Source organism: Eretmochelys imbricata, chromosome 1 (genome assembly GCF_965152235.1).
Source record: "Eretmochelys imbricata isolate rEreImb1 chromosome 1, rEreImb1.hap1, whole genome shotgun sequence".
NCBI classification, from domain to species: Eukaryota; Metazoa; Chordata; order Testudines; family Cheloniidae; genus Eretmochelys; species Eretmochelys imbricata.
This window is the reverse complement of record NC_135572.1, coordinates 134,024,186-134,046,721: the sequence shown is the minus strand read 5'-3', so window position 1 is coordinate 134,046,721 and position 22,536 is coordinate 134,024,186. Positions and strand designations below refer to the sequence as shown.

At 40.1% G+C, this 22,536-nt stretch overlaps 1 protein-coding gene across 1 annotated transcript in view; it reads right to left on the bottom strand.

The window, feature by feature from the left end:
- WWC3 (WWC family member 3) overlaps positions 1-22,536 on the bottom strand; it is a 167,599-nt gene that overhangs the window by 11,074 nt on the left and 133,989 nt on the right. The window contains exons 12-17 of the mRNA XM_077807163.1: positions 15,765-15,885; positions 14,486-14,563; positions 13,102-13,188; positions 11,473-11,665; positions 7,807-7,974; positions 6,739-6,890 (exon numbers count right to left, since the gene is read on the bottom strand). Coding sequence (XP_077663289.1) covers positions 6,739-6,890; positions 7,807-7,974; positions 11,473-11,665; positions 13,102-13,188; positions 14,486-14,563; positions 15,765-15,885 — 799 coding nt within the window. The remainder of the gene's footprint in view (positions 1-6,738; positions 6,891-7,806; positions 7,975-11,472; positions 11,666-13,101; positions 13,189-14,485; positions 14,564-15,764; positions 15,886-22,536) is intronic.

Sequence of the window (22,536 nt, the reverse complement as noted above, 5' to 3'; positions counted from 1 at the left end):
GTGACGTATAAAATAAAAGACTGCAAAGGTTGGATTATTTAGCTTGTAAAACAGAAGAGCAAGAGGAGCACTAAGTGAAGGTATTCAAAATTATGAACACCATAAAGAAAGCGGCCAGTTCCTCTTTTTAAAATCTCTCTTATAACATGAAAAGAAAGGAACATTGTGTAATTAAAAGGAAGAAGAATACAGAACTCCTTAGTTATGCAGTTTATGAGGGCATTTTGTGATGTGATATTCAATATCAAGACTCTGTATAAAGTGGGCAGTGGGAGGGTGGTATCAAATCTCGCTGTTTGTTTTCTGAGGGATTCATCACACCATGTGGCTAGCTTTGGGGGAACAAACTTCTTTTTTTTTAAATGGTTCAGGTCCATCTTTCCGGGACCTACCCCTTTTCTTAAATAGATATAGCTGTACCAGATCAGGCTGCTGGTACAGTTAATCTGGTATAATGCCTCCAGCAGCAGATCCTTAGCCAGTTGGAAGTTGGACAATTCTTGACGCTTGCAATGTACACCCGATAGTATGAGATTTGGTTGCACGTGTCATTATCTTACCTTGAATAACTCCAAGTATTGTTACTAGATCTACAACTATGCAGTCACTTTTTAAAGTCCAGCCACAATGTTTTTTGCTGAGAATTTCTGCATCAATAAATACAGGTTGATCATGCACTGTGTAATGAAACAGCCTCCCTCGTGCAACTTTTATCTAAGACAATACAACCCTAACCTAAAAATATCTTTTTAATACAAGCCAAAGCAAAAATAAAAATGGATAAGCAATATTTAAGGGCCTCTACTATCCTTGGCATTGGCAAAAGCTTTCTTTTCTTAAAAGTGGGTCATTCCAGGAGGTGAGACTGAAAAAGTACTTGCTATATGAAAGGAGGTCCTAGTTTTGAAAATAATGTTAAAGACTAACCTTTATGGTTAATTTGTTGGTAGGAAAGGTGAAAAAAATATAAGGTTTCTATAAGACGAAGCTAGTAACCTGCACAACTTTTTGATGGGAAAACAGTAATACTAAAATAAGTTGTTCACTTACTGACTCTTGAGAAGTAAGATTCAGCTTTAAAGTAGCTGCGCTGATCTAACTGGGATTCTCAGCCCATATGTCCCTAAAGCAACTAAAAGGGCAGAGGTCTTACAGACCACTCACATATCTCCTGCTCCCAAGAGGAATTTCAACGTTGTCACAATGTGTTTCAAAAATTGACAACCCTGGAACTCATACCACCTATCAGCTATGTTCTACACTCATATATAAAAGACAAATGTCAAAGCATGTCAACATATTTAAGGTGCTAACTTCTGAAATGCCCTTCTTTCAAAAGCCATGGAAAAATAGCAAAAATCTTCATATAATATAATAGCAATAAAAATAGCAAAAATCTTTGCCCATGGATATGATGCCCCATTCTGCACACCTGATGCAGAATGTTGATACCCATAAATCTGAATGAGAAGCAAATACTGTACCAAGTACTAACAACAGAAAAAGCTGTGTGAGCTTGTGAAACAGAAGCATGATCTCATGAGTTTGCCATTTGAAGTGCATGACCAGATGAGTCACTCAAAACATATCAGACTGCACGTTGCACTTTAATTCTATTAAATTGCTTACCTTCATTTAGCAATGATTTGGGTTATCCAAAAGCTAGCTCTCTATTTTGAGGACAATTAAATGCAGTTTAACTTTACTCCATAACAATCTTCTTGGTATTCCCCTGTTCCCCAAAAAGCATAGTAAATTTTGCCCTCTACTGCAAACAAAATCTTACCACAATTTTTGAGATGTGAGAAGTCCTCAGAACCAGATCTGGATGGATTATCTATTTCTAAAATGAGTTCTCTGGGAATTTCTAGGCTCCACCTCCAGGGTGTACTGATTTAGCAAAGTTGTGGGTGGCAGAGAGTGAAAGGATCCTGCTATAGTAATATATGCCTGGAAAAAGAGTCATGATTTAGCACTTTCTAGCAGCTGGTATCTCATCAGGACCACAAAAGAACTGAACAGATTAGTCTGCAATGATGTAAAAGCAGAATGGAGCTGAAAAATAAAAGAACTAGCAGATGAAGTAGCAATTCTGGTATGAAGGTCCTTAAATCTGAATGGCTGTCTAAGAAACAGAGGATTAAAGTTGGAACAAGTCTGCAGTCAAGAAAAGTGGTAACAATTCAAGAAAAAAGTACTCCTTTTGTTAGAATACAGAATCTCAGAGAAGTAGGACTCCATAGTAGCAAGGAGAATCATAGAATCATAGAATATCAGGGTTGGAAGGGACCTCAGGAGGTCATCTAGTCCAACCCCCTGCTCAAAGCAGGACCAATCCCTAATTAAATCATCCCAGCCAGGGCTTTGTCAAGCCTGACCTTAAAAACTTCTAAGGAAGGAGACTCCACCACCTCCCTAGGCAACGCATTCCAGTGTTTCACCACCCTCCTAGTGAAAAAGCTTTTCCTAATATCCAACCTAAACCTCCCCCACTGCAACTTGAGACTATTACTCCTTGTCCTGTCCTCTTCCACCACTGAGAATAGTCTAGAACCATCCTCTCTGGAACCACCTCTCAGGTAGTTGAAAGCAGCTATCAAATCCCCCCTCATTCTTCTCTTCTGCAGACTAAACAATCCCAGTTCCCTCAGCCTCTCCTCATATGTCATGTGTTCCAGACCCCTAATAATTTTTGTTGCCCTTCGCTGGACTCTTTCCAATTTATCCACATCCTTCTTGTAGTGTGGGGCCCAAAACTGGACACAGTACTCCAGATGAGGCCTCACCAATGTCGAATAGAGGGGGACGATCACGTCCCTCGATGTGCTCGCTATGCCCCTACTTATACATCCCAAAATGCCATTGGCCTTCTTGGCAACAAGGGCACACTGCTGACTCATATCCAGCTTCTCGTCCACTGTCACCCCTAGGTCCTTTTCTGCAGAACTGCTGCCTAGCCATTCGGTCCCTAGTCTGTAGCTGTGCATTGGGTTCTTCCGTCCTAAGTGCAGGACCCTGCACTTATCCTTATTGAACCTCATCAGATTTCTTTTGGGCCAATCCTCCAATTTGTCTAGGTCCCTCTGTATCCTATCCCTGCCCTCCAGCGTATCTACCACTCCTCCCAGTTTAGTATCATCCGCAAATTTGCTGAGAGTGCAATCCACACCATCCTCCAGATCATTTATGAAGATATTGAACAAAACTGGCCCCAGGACCGACCCCTGGGGCACTCCACTTGACACCGGCTGCCAACTAGACATGGAGCCATTGATCACTACCCGTTGAGCCCGACAATCTAGCCAGCTTTCTATCCACCTTATAGTGCATTCATCCAGCCCATACTTCTTTAACTTGCTGGCAAGAATACTGTGGAAGACCATGCCAAAAGCTTTGTTAAAGTCAAGATACAATACATCCACTGCTTTCCCTTCATCCACAGAACCAGTAATCTCATCATAGAAGGCGATTAGATTAGTCAGGCATGACCTTCCCTTGGTGAATCCATGCTGACTGTTCCTGATCACTTTCCTCTCATGTAAGTGCTTCAGGATTGATTCTTTGAGGACCTGCTCCATGATTTTTCCGGGGACTGAAGTGAGGCTCACTGGCCTGTAGTTCCCAGGATCCTCCTTCTTCCCTTTTTTAAAGATTGGCACTATATCAGCCTTTTTCCAGTCATCCGGGACTTCCCCCGTTCGCCACGAGCTTTCAAAGATAATGGCCAATGGCTCTGCAATCACAGCCGCCAGTTCCTTTAGCACTCTCGGATGCAACTCGTCCGGCCCCATGGACTTGTGCATGTCCAGCTTTTCTAAATAGTCCCTAACCACCTCTTTCTCCACAGAGGGCTGGCCATCTATTCCCCATGTTGTGATGCCCAGCGCAGCAGTCTGGGAGCTGACCTTGTTCGTGAAGACAGAGGCAAAAAAAGCATTGAGTACATTAGCTTTTTCCACATCCTCTGTCACTAGGCTGCCTCCCTCATTCATTAAGGGGCCCACACTTTCCTTGGCTTTCTTCTTGTTGCCAACATACCTGAAGAAACCCTTCTTGTTACTCTTAACATCTCTCGCTAGCTGCAGCTCCAGTTGCGATTTGGCCCTCCTAATTTCATTCCTACATGCCCGAGCAATATTTTTATACTCTTCCCTGGTCATATGTCCAACCTTCCACTTCTTGTAAGCTTCTTTTTTATGCTTAAGATCCGCTAGGATTTCACCGTTAAGCCAAGCTGGTCGCCTGCCATACTTACTATTCTTTCAAGAGAGGGTGGGTCATGGAATGCATGTGGACAATGAATCTCAAAGAACCACAATTATCGTAGGGTAAGTAACCGTTATTTGTTCTTTGCGTGATTGTCCATATAGATTCTATTCTTGGTGATTAACAAGTCATTATCTGTTCGTTTGGAGACCTACTTAACAGTGACTGTGAGACAGCCCTTCCAAAAAACATGCATCTGATTTGGAGGCTTCTACCAAAGAATAGTGTCTTGTAGAGGCATGGACCAAGCTCCATATAGTGCTCTACAAATTTCATGTACAGGGACATTGTTCAAACAGGCAGCAGAACGTGCCTGAGCACTAGTGGAATAAACTCTAATATGATCAGGTGGATCCAACCCAGCTAACTCCTAGCATGTCCTTATACAGTTGGAGATCCACTTAGATGACCTCTGTAAGGATATAGGATATCCTTTAGCTCTACTTGCAAAGATGACAAATAGTCTAAGTATGTTCCTGAATGATTTTGTCCTGTCAATATAAAGAGACAGTGCTCTTACTACATCTAGTATGTAAAGGCTGGCTTCCTCCGGGGCTAAGTGAGACTTGGGGGGGAAAATGGGAGGTGAATGGATTGGTTTATATGAAACACGGAGACAACTTTGGGCAGTAACTTGGAATGAGGCCTGGCAGTGACCCTGTCCTTATGAAACACACTGTACAAGGAGAACATGAGGGCCTGAGTCCACCTTACCCTTTGAGCTGAGATAAAGGCTATTAAAAAGGCATTTTTAATTGATAGGTGGTACAGGATAGGATTGATAGGAACAGGTGGGCGGTGCTCCTTTCTGCCTGTCAGAGGATGCCAAGATAGCGATAGACTCATGAAAACTCTGAGAAGATCTGGCCTGAGAGCTCAGGGTGGAATCTTGGCTCTCCAGGCACTAACAGAGAGAGACTGACCGGATGGCTGAGGCCTTACAGTAGTCTTCCACTCAGTGTCTGAAGAGGCTCACATTGATCTCTTGAGGAGTGCACTTGGAGAAAGACTGACAAATGGAACATTGCCACTGGATGTGTCCCTCTCCTCTGCACAGTAGACACTGGGAGTGCCCGTGTCAATAGACATCAAAATATTGTACAAGGGATAGGTCTTGAATCCTAGAGATTTCGCTTCTGCCACATTTCTATTACATATCGCTAGCCTAACTGAAGTTTTCTAGCATATGTGAATCTTATCTAAGAAGTCATTAACTTTTAATAGTATATATATTGCCAACAGGCAATTAACTAAGATAAGTAACACTAGCTCAGTGTGCAGAGAAAAGGGGTTCCATCTCACTGCCACAGGTGATAAGAAAGAACTAAGGGATAGTTGGGCCCACTCTGCCCTTTATATCCTCAGATGGAGGGTGTGAGGACATCTAGGGTTGATACAGCCTGTTTGGACACTGCTGGCAAAAAGAATCCAATCTCATGTACACGGGGTATAAGCGTGTCAACAGTGGAATCCATGTGGACAACATATCTTCAGTAAGAACTTAAGCCCTCAAGTCACTCAGGCACTTCCGAAATGTTACCTTACATATGAATAAATTCAGGATCAGTTGAGTACTTCAAAAAGGAATCATCATAATAAGAAAACTCTCAAAAGCATGATGACTCTCTGCTGAGAATTGTAATCCAGCCATGCTGCATTTTACAAGATAGTTATGGGGTTTTATAAAATTCATTAAAATGTTCCGTGGAATCAGTGTTGTGAATGTCCTTAATTTTTGCACATTTCCCACCCTGTCCAGTTGATAGCACTGTATTGTCTCTAGTGTCCAAACTGGATCTTTTTGCTCTTATTGTAAGTGAGAGTAGTTAGGAAAATAGAAGACTGTGGTATTGTTAATGTATAACAAAATCAATCCCTCCCTCTCCCTTCCACCAGAAAATGCATCCTTTTATAGGATAAACAATTCATTTCTAATTTTTGTACAAGGTCATACATAAACAATTTAAACGTATAAATGTGTATGGCCCAATCCTGAACACACATGTATAGGTGTTTGCAAGGTCAACACATGAACTATCTACATTTCAATTTTGTTTCCTCTGCAACATGCAGTTTTATTTCAACTTTCCTTCATGAATACAACAGAATTTTAATTAAAGTGCAAATTATATTCTAGAAAGTGACTGTAACAATGGCACTACAGGGTTCCCTGCTTTCTGTTTCACAATATCTCCATGTAAAAGGTACTCAGTTTGTAACAGTCATTTTCTACCCCCTTCCTAGCTGCCATCCCTGCAAACTCAACCTGGGATCTGAGAGGTAAGTTGGGTTCCCTTCTACTTGCACTGATGATAGGCTATAATGATCTGATACACTGAATACAGGCAGGGAGCAGAATTCAGAGTAAGATCTGTTGTTTTTACAGTCATATTTGAGGACAGAACCACAGTGTAAACTTCAGCCAAGATCTTACAAATTCTTTTTGATCAGGGTTTAATCTAATATTTTTACCTCTCTGATACAGCTTCTGCCTGATCTTCCTTTCTTTCAATCTCTAGGATTTCCTCCTCTGTGTACTCCAGTTTCACTCTCTCTTCTGCCAGCTCTCTCTCCACTGCTTCCAGCTGAGCTGTGGTCCTAGCTAATAGGGCTGTCACTGCATCCTGAAAGAGAAAACGGGTTTCAAATGAAACAGCTTAAACCAGGACTTAGCTTTTATGGAGTATTCAGAATAAAAGAAATGTGTCCTGAATCATGACTTTATACTCACCAGGTGACCAAAACAAAAATGCTGTTCAGTCACTGGAACGCTCCAGAGAGGTGGCAGCCTTTCATTGGGAAAGGGTGAATGTTTTACATTTATTTTAAATAGCAATAATAGGATTAGGGTTGAGCACTAGCATAAGTGCTTGCAGGATCTCAGCCTTTATTCTAGCAAAGTGTGGAAAACTGGATAAGATTTGTGATTTCTTTTAAAGATACTGCAAAATGTAAGATATTTTCAGATTCTTGAGGAGTATCAGTGTATACAATTGGAACAAAATACAGCCCAATATTAGTTGTCCTTCACAGAGAAAGGAATTAACCAATTACAATGCAGTGTTCCCTACAATGAAAACGTAAGTTTGATACTTCTATTTTATAAAATACTTTCAAAATACTGTTTTTTAAATCATCATCAAATACTGCAATTAACAGAACACAAAGCACTCTCCCATATTAGAAAGCTATATTTTCTACTAAAATTCAGTGGTTCTGAAACTTTGTATGACCACCCATTTTCTGCAGCCTAAATGCTGCAGATTAGTTGAACAATTAAGCGGGGGGGGGGGGGAATAAGACCTCTTTTCAAGACACACATTTCTTCTGCTTTGATTATTCGTGCACATATGATGAGCATTGTATTATAACAGAAGAAACATTCATTTTTTTCTTTTGATGGTAACCCCTCCAACAAAAACAAAGTTAAAATTTCACCTGTGTGTGCAGATAGTATACAAATTCCACACAGGAACAAACAAACAAACTTGTAGAGGATGAGGCTCCACTTTAAGTTAATACCGATTTCACTGGCCATACCGATTTCACTGTAGCTGTATTTCCAGAACTCTGTGGAGTGCTTTCTTCACACTGGTTTTTCTCCTTCACCCTTTGTGGGTCTGAACCAGTGAATATCTGGACAGGATACCAGTGAAGCTGCATCTCAGTGGAACTCTCATGATCAGCCAGGCTAATCTGAGCGATGCCCTGTAAAAACGATAGGCCAAAATGAGCAAAGAATATACTTCCCATTCACAGAACTCTCTCATTTAATAGAAATACTGCATCAAAATAGTACACGTTATGGGTGACCGGCAATGGAAAAAAGTATAAAGTCTCCCTTGTTTTTCTTATTTATGATGTATACCAAAAAAACAAACAAACAAAAACAAAAAACACCTTTCTTCCCACACCCCAACCCCACAAAAGAGAAGTTTGTTTTTTTTTAAATTAAGAATCTAATTGCTAAGTTTGATGTTCCTGAGGTTTACTGGATACTATGTTAGAAAGCTCAGCTCTTTATCTTTTACAAAGACAGCTTTTCGCTCAAGTGTTAATTCATATATTTGAGTTAAATTGTCATTAATGAAAAAAATTAATCTGAATAAAAATCACTACTGTTCTCAGTGAATCGAGTCTTCCAGGGGTGAAAAACAAAAAAAGATAGATAAGACCAGAATTGCTATGTAAAAAACAAGTAGTAAAAGCTTTCAAGCTTTCCTTATACATCATAAAGAAGCCAAATTAGAAATAAACCAAATTTGTTTCCTTTGTAAGTCACCTTTAGAAGTCCCAAAATTCAAGGGGGCAACAAAGAATGAGGGATGAAGTGACCCTAATTAAATGTTAGCCTAATTCACCCATCTGCAACTTATGCCTTTATCTAGCTAGCCATGGGACTTCATATTTCTATGCTATGAACCTACCAGCAGGGGTCTCTTTCATTGAAATGGGTTATGTAAAAAGTATGGCTTAGATCTCTCACAATACAGGTTGGCTGAAGAAGTGTATCTAACAGTACAGTAAGTTAGTAAATGTGTTCAGAAATTGTAATTTAACTTTAAGCAGATTTTAAAAAAAAAGACTTAATTAGAAAATGTGTAAAGTATTTATTTTATTTGTTTCCATGCCAAAAGTTCCCTAAGGCTCTGTTTGAACAGGTGGACAAGGGACAAATGATTGCAATGAACAAAATAAAATAACATATTGGGAAATAAATTATGGAGACTATAACAATTTTATGTCAATATTGCATACCACAAAGTAAGACACGATTCATTTGGTATATTTGTTGCATCATCCAAAAAAAAGGACTGTCTTGTTCCACAGCTGATATTTATTTTGGCTCAATATTAGAGAAAGAAACATCTTTTGCAGATACTGACACTAAACATCAAAAGGTGGAGGGTTCTATTAGAGAGGTTTGTATTTGTTTTTTAAAGACACAAACATTCCTCCAGAGTAAGCTCTGATAGAGACAGATTAGTTAAGTCAAACAAGGACTGCAAGATGGAAGCTATACAATAACTTTCATATCTTTACTCTTTCCTATATCGGTGAAACATAGGGCTACTTGGGAGAACATTTCTTAGATTCTCTCTCTTGCTTAATCAAGGCCCAATTGAGCTTTGAATCTTTTCTGTGGGAAAATCACTAACTGGGGTGGTACAGGTGAAGCGAAGGCAGCCATCAATGGTGGCACAGAAAGATGAATAGGATACATGGATCAAAGGCATGGAGAAGGCTGTAATCTTCTTCTTGGAACAGTTTTCGGAATGATTACACAGGAGATCACCACTATGAGTATGAAGGACCAGTTCACAACGAAAAGAGTATATAAGAAAATCCATTTTCAGGCCACTAAGAAAGGATGACTTGTATGCAACACTTTGAACTGTTCCTTTGTCAATCTTTGGTGGCAGCAGCAACTATAATTCTTTTACTTTTTCCAACACAATAACTTTCTAAGTAATAATATATTATTAGTATTCTTAATCGACCAAGTCTCTCAGGAATCTGTGGACCAGCATTCTATTCATTTTAATAAGGCTCTGCATTGAAAAAGTGATGAAATACAGGCAGTCCTCGGTCTTATGACACAATTGGTTCCTGAACATTGCGTCGTAAGTCAAAACGTCGTAACTCGGAACCGCAATCCACACAATTGCGGGACCAAGTGTTGTAAAGTATTGTCGTAAGTCAAATCAGGGTGTCAATTCAGAAGTATTGTAAGTGCCGTTCGTCGTAAGTCGAATGCTGTGAAGTCAAGGACTGCCTGTAACACCACAAATATACAGCAGGTAATATTAAAATTTTGGCATTCTCCAAGACAGGGGTGGGCAAACTACAGCCTGTGGGCCGGATCTGGCCCATCAGGGCTTTGGATCCGGCCCATGGGATTGCCACCCCATAGCGTCGCGGGCCCCACCACTGTTCCTGGAATCGGCCGGCACCACGTCCCTGCAGTCCCTGGGGGAAGGGAACCAGAGTGCTCCGCGCGCTGCCCTTGCCTGCAGGCACCGCCCACCGCCGCTCCCATTGGCCAGGAACAGGGAACCATGGCCAATAGGAGCTTGGGGGAAGTACGCACAGGTGAGGGCAGCATGTGGAGCCCTCTGCTACTCCCTCCCCCAGGGGCCATAGGGACATGGTGCCAGCGGCTTCCAGGAGCAGAGCAGTGCGGGCCCAGGGCAGGCAGGGAGCCTGCCATGGCCCTGGTGCGCACAGCTGCTACCCCGAAGCTGCTCCAAGTAACCGGCGCTGGGTCGGAACTGCACCCCGAACCCCTGCTGCAGCCGGCATCCCAACACCCTGCCCTGAGCCCCCTGCCACACCCCTCCTACACCCCAACTGCCTGCCTTGAGCCCCCTGCTGCAGCCCACATCCCTGCTGCACCGAACCCCCTGCCGCACTCCTCCCTGCACCCCTGCCCTGAGCCCCTCCCGCACCCTCTCCTGCGCTCCAACCCCTTGCCCTGAGCCCTTTCCTGCGCACTACATCCCAACCCCACATTCATGGCCCTGAATGCAATTTCCTCATGCAGCTGTGGCCCTCGGGCCAAAAAGTTTGCCCACCCCTACTCCAAGATCTGTAACACTCTATTTTTAGCTAATTTCTTTGAACATTTAGAGAGGGATTTTCAAAAGTTCCTAAGTGAATGAGAAGCACGAGCTCATTGACTTTGAAAATGGCTTCTGAAAATCCCATCCTTAAATTATATTTAAATTACAGGCAGTCCTCAACTTTACGACGTTCAGCTTATGACGAACGGCACTTATGACACTTCTGAATTGACACCCTGATTTGACTCATGACAACTGGTTTTGACTTTACAACGCTGGGCCCTGCAATGAAATGGATTGTGGTTCCAAGTTATGATGTTTCGACTTATGACACAATTTTCAGGAACCAATTGTGTCCTAAGTCCAAGGACTGCCTGTATTTCTTGTTAGTTAGACAGACCTCAGGCAGACAATTATACCAGTTATTCTTGTTATCTACATGGAAAAATACCCCTGATGATGACTACTCCAAAGAGATGCTCTGTATCAATACACTCCCTTCAGATTCCAGCTACATTTCTCTTATGCTTCAGAAAAAAATTAGTCCTTTTGGTGTCCTTTGCTGATACGGAAGTGACTTTTATTAAGGAACTTAGAGCACACAATACCATTTTTTTTTTTCCAGGAAAAATGGACCATTTACCAAGAGTTCTTCTTGCTGCTGGTGGTCAACTGAACAAATATACAGCTGCAGCGATTTTAATTTCAATGCACTTGAATGCACCGGGATTCGGAAAACGTCATTAAATATTAACGGGGTTTGGAATTCCAAAGCTCTAGAGCAGTAAGTGGTAGGTGTGCCTGACTCCAGTGGAGGTAAGTAAACTCGAACATGTCTGGGAACAGAAAAACAAGCAAAAACCAGCACAACTGAAATAAAGAAAGCTAGGTTCAAATTATTTTTTAAGTTTCTAAAATTTAAACTGAACAATAAAAATAAATGTAATTTCTACATTACCGACACACGCCTGCAACTCTTCATTAATGGAGTTTAGTCTTGCATTCGTTAAGTGAAAAAAACACAAGGTTGAGCAGTTCTTCCACTTTCCAACTCTACTGATTAACCCGGAGACATTACAATATAGCTCTTGTTATTGTGTCCTGTTGACCCCCCCTCCCTGCCCTCTTGGAGTTTTGCTGGAGAAGTGAGGCAGGAGGGGAAGAAAAGAAAGGTCACGGAGGGTGCCTTACGATTGACAATCCCTTACCTGCTTCTTTCACCGATGAAACTCCAAGCCCAAATTAGTAGTCACTACCTTTTAGGATGACCGTCACTAGAGACTATGAAAATCTCTCTCATTACATAGGAGCATGCGTTAAACAATACAAGATGATCCTTACATCCCCTTCTATTCCCAAGAAAACCAAACCTTTGTATTCTATGTATGGCAGCAGACTAACATTAGGACAGTGACCCAGCTTATTTTGAATTATTTTTAGCTGTAGCTTGGAGGAGAGGGGAAAGAACAAGCTTTATGATCAAGAGGCCTTATGTTAATTTAAGAATCCCATTGGAATGATTTACTTTACAACGCTCATAACAGTTCTACAGTACTTAAACTTTCCAAAGTTTTCAGGCAAGTTCATTGGGCAGAAATAAAAGCAGACACCTAATTTTCATGGTCCCGATCGTTTGTCATTAATTTAGAGATATATTGTCAGCTAAGTTTCATCTGATGTTTAAATACAGAAATATAATTTCTGTAACTTTGGGTAAGAAATATTGTAAATACACCGAATTAGAAATGTAGGTATATGTTCTATATATTGTGGCAAAGAAATGGAAGGGATGAATTGTCATACTATTAGACCAGATGTAGAGAGACTATAATTCCTCATTCTGAGACTCTGTCAGATAATTTCTTTGTTAAAATTAGTTTATCTTTATGGATTCTATCCCAAATGGTCTTTATAGCTGCAAAACCTACAGAAGTACACAGTGCTCCTGGGTTTTACAGCTGGATTATTACAATTAGCTAACGGTCATAAATCATTACTTATGCGAGTAAAGGTTGCCATGACTGGGCCTCTAAGACAACTATTTCCTTAATGGTCACTTGTTAATGTCCCTGAATATTAACACAATGCAACCTGCCCTCCCCACACTCCCCCAACTAGATGGATATAAAATTACCAAAATTTTCACGCTTCCCCAAATATTGTACCATTTTATACAAACAGCATGTAGCCAGATTTATTGCACATTTGTGGTTGGGGCACAAAATAAGCAACGATCTGTAATAATCAGATCTTTAGTGATATTTGAGCTTACATTTTGCAGCCTTCTTTCACAAAGACACCAATAAAGTTCTTCAGCTGTAACACATGGACTAGGAGACATTCACATCCACCATCATGCCTGGAAAAATAAATTACCTGAGTAAGTTAGCAGAACTCAGTGTTTAGCTTGCCAAATTTGGAGGGAAGAATAAAAATGTTACAAGGAAGAAAAACAGCTATGTTCAGAGTAAGATAAATCTTTTCTGTATATGCGGTTGAATGAAGTTAGTTAAAATTCTGTTGACATCCAGTGTGATTCTGGGTATCACATTCTGGTAAGAGAAACACAATATTATTACAATACTACACTAAAGAACCTATTAGAACCAACAGCATAAGAATCAAGTACTATTAAATTAAAAAAAAAAATCTCATCCATGCTACCACCCCTCAGCTACAACTGGGGCTTACCTATCCACAAACATGGTATTGCTTTCATTATACGGCTATAGTTAGAGCAGTACAACCCCCTTCATGTAGATGAGGTTGTATCAGCATGAAGGTGCGTTATGCCACTAGAGCTCTTTTCATATGGGAAGGGGAATAAGCTAACACAGCTGTAAGGCACCTTTATACTGATTTAACTGCATCCACACTAAGAGTTGTACCAGTGTAACTAGATTGATAAAAGCATCTGAACATCAGTTGCAGTTTGCCGTGGTCTACATTCTTTCGCTAATTCATGCGCTGTATAAATAAGAGTTAACTTTTTCATGTCAACATTAATTTGGAAACTGAACAAACAAGTTAAACTTACTAGCTGAGGATCTGTGATGCACCTCTTAGAGAGACGGAGCAGAACTCATAGCCTCGGTGCAGGACTGCTCTGCGGGCTGACAGGCCCCTGGCATAACACAGACTTGGTGGCCTGTCTAGGTGCCTGTGGCTGCCATACAGGTGGCAGTGCTACCTGAAATCCCTTCAGCACGGTGTGCTGTGACCAGCCCTCCCCCCAGTACCAGGGCTTGCAAGGGGATACTTGAGAGACAGCCTTAAACCGGTCTTCCACTGTGCCTTACATGACACTAAGGGGCCAGAGAAAGGGTGATGATCTCATGTACTGAGACAAATCCTCATCATCTTACTCACAAAAGAATTCCAAACAATGAAAAGGATACTGTTGAAACAGCTGGAAGGATGGAAAAGTGCGGCAAACCAGGTGCTCCTTTGCCAACCAAGGTAGAGGGAACTGAATGGAATGCCTGATGGTAGTATTTATATACTTCAGTGGTTGGTACATGATATCCAGTAAGGGCGTGGGTCATGCCCACACCCAGCTACCACTGCCCTCAGTGTTCAACGCTTAACAGATAAGACCCGAGAAGGAGAATCCTGGTGGGCAGTATCTACCGAAGAACCCAAGTAGCATTACTTACAGGAATCCAACATGTATTTGTGGTTCTTCACTACTAGCAACAACATCACTGTAAACAGGGTCTTCAACATCCTCATTCCTACATGGAAAAAAAAAGCCAACTGTAAATTACACGCTGATTTGGAGGGGTTTATTTTATGATTAAAATGGATATATCCATTTAAAATGCAAAAAATGGATACAAGCTTTGTGACTTGTTTTGTGACCTGAAACACTGCAAATCAGAAAACATGGGAAAAGCTCATTAGGTAATCTAGGGTATGTCTACACTGCAATCCAACACCCACAGCTGGCCCGCATCGGCTGACTTAGGCTTCCAGGTTTCAGGCTGCAGGACTATAAAACTGTCGTGTGTATGTTTGAGCTTGGGCTCCAGCCCAGGCCCTGGGACCCTGTGAGTGGGAAAGGTTCCAAAGCCTGGGATCCAGCCCGAACCCAAACTTATACACTGCAGTTTTATAGCTCTGTAGCCCAAGCCTAAGTCAGCTGGCACAGGCCAGCCACATTTGTATTATTGAGATGTAGACATACCCATAGTTAGGCTCCTGCCACTACAGGACATTCAGCTATATGTTCTACAGTGGTTACGCTAGACCAGTGTTAAATGATTCAATGGGCCTTCTACAGCTTCTCTGGAAAAATTATTTCACAGTCCAAGAGATGTCACTTTTAGAATGATTTTTTTCCAGATATTCTTTCCTTGATTGCTGTTTTACAGTGTTTACACACTTGTATATTGTTATACATGCTCCCCTTAATCATCATTTGGCCAAGCTATACATTTTAGTTTTACAATTTTCCACAAAAATCAATTATTCCTTCCTTTTAATCATTTTTGTTTCCCTTCTGTTTCCAGAACTGTAAATAGTATTTTGTAGAATATTGTTTTCATGTTGATAAAATACAAATAGAATACATGATGACAGATGCTGAAATCAGAAAAGTGTTAGGATATGATGAGACAGCCAAAATAATTCAGCAAGAGGAAAAAGCAGAATTTTACATGTAAAAGGGAAAAAAATCTTATTGGTTGTTAGGAGAGGTGGAAGGTGGAAGTGACATAGAACACCTGTGAAGATGACAGTGGAATGGCATGTAGTCAGCCTCCATTCTTTCTAAAGTGTTTTAACCTAATATTCTTACATTATTAAATATTAGGCATTATCACATATCCGGTAAGAAAAAATGATACCTATTTCAGAAATTTACAAACTATTTTTGCAGACTTTATGTGGTAGAAAAAGGACATTTCCAATTTATTGTGCATTTATACACCTGACCTTTTGCTTAAAGCTTCAAACACGCCACTGTCACTAGCCAGTGAATAATCGGATAGACATGCTGAGACTCGCCTGGCTCGCCTCGCCGACCTTCTTGCACTGTCTTCGCGTAGAGTTACGGCTACAATGGACGGCAAAAAATTAAAGAAAGTGTCAGGTTGCGATAATCCCTCACAATGCACTACATAAAAAGCAAATTTAATCCCTCTTAAACAGCCCAAACAAACATACAGTTGATGTAAATACAATTACACATGCTGGAACATTACTGCAACTTAGAACAATATATAAAATGGATTGGAGTTACTTTGCTGGAGAATTTAGGAAGGATGTTGATGGCTAATTTCTCCATGACAAGATAAAATAGAAACTGATCTCCTCACTATGGAATGTATTCCTGAGAGAACCACCACCACCAATGGGGTAAGCCTTAAACTGCCTCAACCCCAGCATGTATACACACACTATAGCCTAATATTAGGATTTACCTATTAACCATCCATTTATAAATGTGTGACACACTGGAAATATCCATAATGCATATTTCTTTTAACCTAGCTAAAAAGTAAAGATTTAGGAAGGAATTTGCTGTTGGCAGTATGGGGATGTTATTTGTTTTTAAACATTAATTCCTCAATCACAAATCAAACTGCCTTAGTTAGACCATAGTAGCAGCTTCTACTTGCAGTATGAGGCACACTGTCAAAATGGACCCGAACCTGACAAGCAGAGGTGGGTGACCTTTTTTTAAAATAAAAAATAAAATTTAAAAAAAAGAAGATGAATTTTTTTTTAAAAAAATTTGACATTCCCCTTCTCCTCACCCCTTACAAGCTAACTCAAACAAAAATAGTATGGACAATCACTTTCATATCATAAGGTACATAACAGAATGTATGCAAAATAGTTTTGCATATACAAGTGAGTATTGCAGTGTAGAACCTCAAATGGGCATGCACAAGTGACAGTGCTCAAGAACTGAGTGCAAAGTTATGCACATTCAAAAGGCCCTGTACGTTCTGAAATTCCATCTCTTGAGTCTCTGAGAGATTTACTTAAGTGTTTCCTCATTGCACAGGTATCGCACATGATCTTTCCAAATTTAATTTCCCTTCCCTCAAAGGCAGAATTAAAACAGAAAACAGGAAAGCAACTAAAAATGTTTTAAGGAAGGTGAGTAGTGAGATGTGGCATTCACAAGTGGGGTAAAACAGAAACATATAATTCCCCTGTCTATCCATGCTGTGATATTTCAAGGGGCGGTTTTGAGGTGCATCAAACTGCAACAAGCAACCCTTTCAGACAACTGTGTTTTTGCACATGCATGGATGGTAAGGGACAGTACATTGGAAAAAAATGACTAAAGCATACAGCCTATTACTATGGAGAAAGTACACAATGTATATCCTATGACAAACAGAAAGCACAATTAGTTAATAGGTGCATCCTAAAGATTAATTATTTTAATGAATGGCAGTAAAACATTAATATTCACGATGGATGAAAAGCACCGCACAGTGCAAAGGGCCAGCACACTGCTGGGCATACGTGATGCGCAGGCCTTGGGCAAACCCTCTGCACTAAGGTGAATCTCAGCCCCTTTTGAGGGCAATATGAAGAGGACCGCGTAATTACTTATGTCATGCTCACGAAAGCCTTCAAATTACTGCATGTGTGCAGCTGCTGGTTTTCAAATATCAGTACCTGCTGTCACCAGAAAACTTTGGTCAGGATTAAATTAATCATGTGTTTCAACCTTCTACTGGACCACTTCACAATGGAGTTTAACTGTCACCTAGATCAATGGGTCTCAACCAACGGTACATGTACCACTGCGGGTACGCAGTGGTCTTCTAGGGGGTACATCAATTCATCAAGCTATTTGCCTACCTTTACAACAGGCTATGTAACAAGCACTAGTGAGTACAAACTAAAATTTCATATTGAAAAGGACTTGTTTATACTGCTCAATATACTGTACACTGAAATATAAGTACAATATTTATATTCCAATTGATTTATTTTATAAGTATATGGTAAAATGAGAAAGTAAGCAATTTTTCAGTAATAGTGTGCTGTGAAACTTTTGTATTTTTATGTCTGGTTTCATAAGCAAGTAGTTTTTAAGTGAGATGAAACTTGGTACAAAAGACAAATCAGACTCCGGAAAAGGGTACGGTAATCTGGAAAGGTTGAGAGGCACTGAGCTAGATGACTTACCTCATTGCAAGCCTGATATACGTTTCAAACTCAAATGTTAAGAAAACAATGTGTTTTGATACTTGCAAAAAGTGAAAAGACCTGTGCAGAATCCAGAATTCAAACAACTAGATGCAAGAGTATCCAAGTGTTTGCCTTTGTGGACTGATAACAAGCCATGTTTACCCTCCTCCAAATCTAATGTTTCTAGCTATCTATATCTACTTAGGAAATTTAGACCTTCAATCAGGAGCGTCCCAATCTCTTTCTAAATCAGTAGAAGTGTCTTTGAGCTTGAAGAAAGAATTAAGCTCTCCTGGATCATTGCTTCCCATCTTAATCGTCCAGTAAAGATCATCATGCAACAGAGTGCATCTCAACCTTACCAAAAATACAAGCAAACTTCTCATCTCCAGTTAATTAGAGGTAGCAAAGGACTGAAGAAACGATATTCAAACTATGATGATGTTTGCATAATACCCCAATATGAGGCCTTCAAGATGGCGTGTGACAGTTGAGATTTTTTTATGCTACTCATTTCATTTTTTCGCTTGTCTACGTGAAAAAGTAGCATCAGCATAATTTAAGGTGTGAAATTAAAGTAGTACATTTTAACCGGTACAAAAGGCTGGATGGGCACTCTTATTTTAGTATAAGAGCAGCTTACTTTGGATTAGTTTAAGTCAATTAGGAACAGTTTCAGCTAGATTGATATAAGCCACTTTTACATCACAAAGTGTCCAAAGAGCCTTTTGCACCAGTGTAACTGTATTAGTTTAAACACCACCTCAAGTTACACTGGTGCAATTTTTCACTACATGGATGGTTTGTGTGGATATAGGAGACGAAAGTAAACCCTGCAACCATAATAGGCACTTTGCAAGCTCTCTGTTTTGGGCTGTCATCTTTTGGAAATCTGTCTGATACAAAAAATTGATCTCAAAATGCAACATGGTGAAGTCATGAATAAGTGATGTTACAACAATGTTGCAACTTACTAATGTTTTGCTTGCTGCCTGGCGGCCACGGAAACACCTGATAATATTAGGAAAATCCCACAGAATTTGGGATAGGTAGCAAATATCAGAACATGCCTTTGATTAGAAAATCAACGTGAAAAACAGCTTGACAACCAGAAAGTAACACCTCTGGTTTTGGATCTCATGTAATGGGATTTACCACTAGTTTTAGTCAAAGTTGGAAACTGGAAAGTTTTATTTAAAATAAAATTTGGTATTTCTACTGTAGAGGCAGCATTTCATCTTTTACTATCTAACTCCATATCTTAGAAATTTGGATACAAAATACTGACCTACACTTTCAGAAATGACTCGTGATTTTGGGTCAGTTGATACACCTTAAACAGGCCTGGTTTCAGAAAGTTCTGAGAATCCACTATCTGAAAAAGTGGACTTTTTAAGGTGTCTCAAACTAGCAGTTAAATAACTGAGGCACCAAAATCACCAGCTACTTTGGAGACTGTAACCCATGTTTTATGAACTTGAAGCGCTGTGTATCAGCTCAAAATGCATTTTAATAGCAGAGTTAAACAGTCTCCAGAAAATAAACTTATAATGGAGACACAAACAGACCCTTATCTGTAATGGTACTGTTGGGTATTAGCAAGATATAATAAAGCTGAAGCTTACAGAAAAGTTTTTCTGAGAAGTCATCCGCAGCCATGAATATAATGTTTAGTGGATATAGCAAAAACGTAAGTATCCCATAATAATTAAACATATACAATGTGATACCAACTAAAACCAAATGTAGCACAGCCACCCTCTTCTCCACATGCAAATCATAGAGAACATACACACCACACACAAAAAAACACGCTAAGCATTACAGGCAAAACCAGCACAATAAGTAATTCCAGGTTCACTTACAGTGAATTTTTCTGCTGTGTGGCATGAGAAACAAGATATAAAATGAAAAGCACACGGTGATAAATCATTTTTTTATACAAAAGATTAGACATTAAATGGAAACTTTATACCTAAATAATTGTATCTGGATCTGAATTTTCCCCAAGTTTGGTAATGTTTGGATCAAGGAGTTTAACTTGGCCCATTGTAGAGATAAGGGCTGGCTGTGAAATTTGGATCTAAATCCAAACTTCCCCAAAGTTCAGGGTTGTAGATATGGATTTTCTGTTTGGTTCCCTCTCTACAAGAAAGCAAAATATTCCTCTATATTTAAATGAATATATAATTTAAACTAACAAAAATCATATTAATGATGGAAGTTCTTTAAATTAAAATTCCCAGAAGAGGAGACAGGAAAAATGTAAAAGTTTAAAAACAATGTTCTATTAAGATGTGATTTTTCCCCCTGTGATCGTTGCAAGCCTCTTCCTGCAAGTGAGATGAATTCCATGGCTCAGTCGGGTTCTTTTTGTACACATCATAAAATCACCATATATTTTAGCACAATTCTTAGTATATTCTCAGGAGAGATGCCAGACTGGAGGAGCAGCAGAGGTGCCGGTCAACACTGAGGGGCATAAACAAGACATTTTGTGAAGAAATCTTGCATGCTGGCTGCATGCAGTAAACAAGGGACTGTTTGCTGGGACTGTTAGTTTCTCCCCCACTTCCACGAGTAATAAAGTTCATCAAAATTACTACGCACTTTATTTTATTTGAATATTTAAGAAAGTTGTTTGAAGTGTCAGAATTAAGATTTGTTCCCTGTGCATTATGCTACAACACCAGTAGGTGGCAGCAACCAAACACTTTGAACAAGAACTTAAAACCAACAAGCTAGCTTTAAGCCCCAGAGTTCCAATCTGTGGTATATGTACCCTGTTGGTACGTGAGCATCATGTTCCATCAGTTCACTTCACAACAGTTCTTCAGGTGGTATGTGAACCAATAAAGTTTGAGAAATGCTGCTTGAAAACAGCTGCTATGAAACAGAATACAAACTATCCAAGTCAATCAATTTACAGAGTGCAAAAGAGTCAAGAGCCTTGGCAAGAAATGTAAAGGGGAACCATTTTTTCCTAAATAATAATTTTAAAATTCACACATTAAAAGCAGCTCAAGAGAACACCACCAGAATAATTCTTTGGCCTTGTACTGTTTTTCTATTTCCAATGTAAACATTGCATGCTATACACAGCGAAGAAATAGGTGACCACAATGGAACAGAAAGCGCTCTAGTGACAAAAGCAGAAGACAATGTTTAAATGAAAGAAAAGAGAAAAGACAGGAAAGAAAAGTTCATAGGGGGTGGGGAAAAGAGCTTAACTGAAGCAGCATCCCAGCCCCACTACAGCCTTCCTTATCTCAGCACTCAAATCAGGTCTTAATTTCTAGGAACTAAGTTTAAGCAGGGCCCTACCAAATTCACAGCTGTGAAAAACACGTCACAGACCTTGAAATCTGGTCTTCTCTGCGAAATCTGGTCTTTTGTGTATTTTTACCCTATACTATGCCATATTCTTTTACCCTATGCCTTCAGAGCTGTGCGCTGAGAGCACGGTGGCTGATGGCTGGGCACCCAGCTCTGAAGCCAGCATCACCGCCAGCAGCAATGCAGAAGTAAGGGTGGCATGGTATGAACACATCTGCAAAATTTGCCATTTATGCTGTGACCAACCCACAAAAAAATGACAGGTTTCAGAGTAACAGCCGTGTTAGTCTGTATTCGCAAAAAGAAAAGGAGTACTTGTGGCACCTTAGAGACTAACCAATTTATTTGAGCATGAGCTTTCGTGAGCTGTAGCTCACGAAAGCTCATGCTCAAATAAATTGGTTAGTCTCTAAGGTGCCACAAGTACTCCACAAAAAATTGTGTGATTTCTCCAAGATTTAATATACCCCTACATATTCAATTTGTGATCCACTATAGCCTGCAGCTCCTTTTCACCAGTGCTACCCCAGGGCCAGTTATTCCCCATTTTGTAGTTGTGCATTTGATTTTTCCTTCCTAAGTGTAGTACTTTGCGCTTGTCTCTACTGAATTTCATCGTGTTGATTTCAGACCAATTCTCTAATTTGTCAAGGATGTTTTGAATTCTAATTCTGTTCTCCAACGTGCTTGCAACCACTCCCAGCTTGGTTTCATCTTCAAATTTTATAAGCATTCCATTATCCAAGTCAGAAATGAAAATATGGAATGGTACCAGACCCAGGACTGACCCATGCAGGACCTCACTAAATATGTCCTCCCAGTTTGATAGCAACCATTGATAATTACTCTTGGAATATGGTCTATACCCACCTTAAACCAATTTAATCTATACCATATTTCCCCAGTTTACTTACGAGAATATCATGTAGGACTATGTCAAAAGCCTTATTAAAATCAAGGTAGATCATATCTACAGCTCTCCCCCGTCTCCCGTTCCCTCAATTCTAATCCCTAATGCCCCACTAATCCCTCAATTAGTGGCCCCCACTAAGCCAGTAACTCTGTCAAAGAAAGAAATTAGGTTGGTTTGGTCTGACTTGTTCTTGAAAAATCCATGACGACTATTCCAACTCTCGGGCCCTTTAGGTATTTACAAATTGATTAATAAATTTGTTCCAGTATCTTTCCAGGTATTGAAGTTAGGCTGACCGGT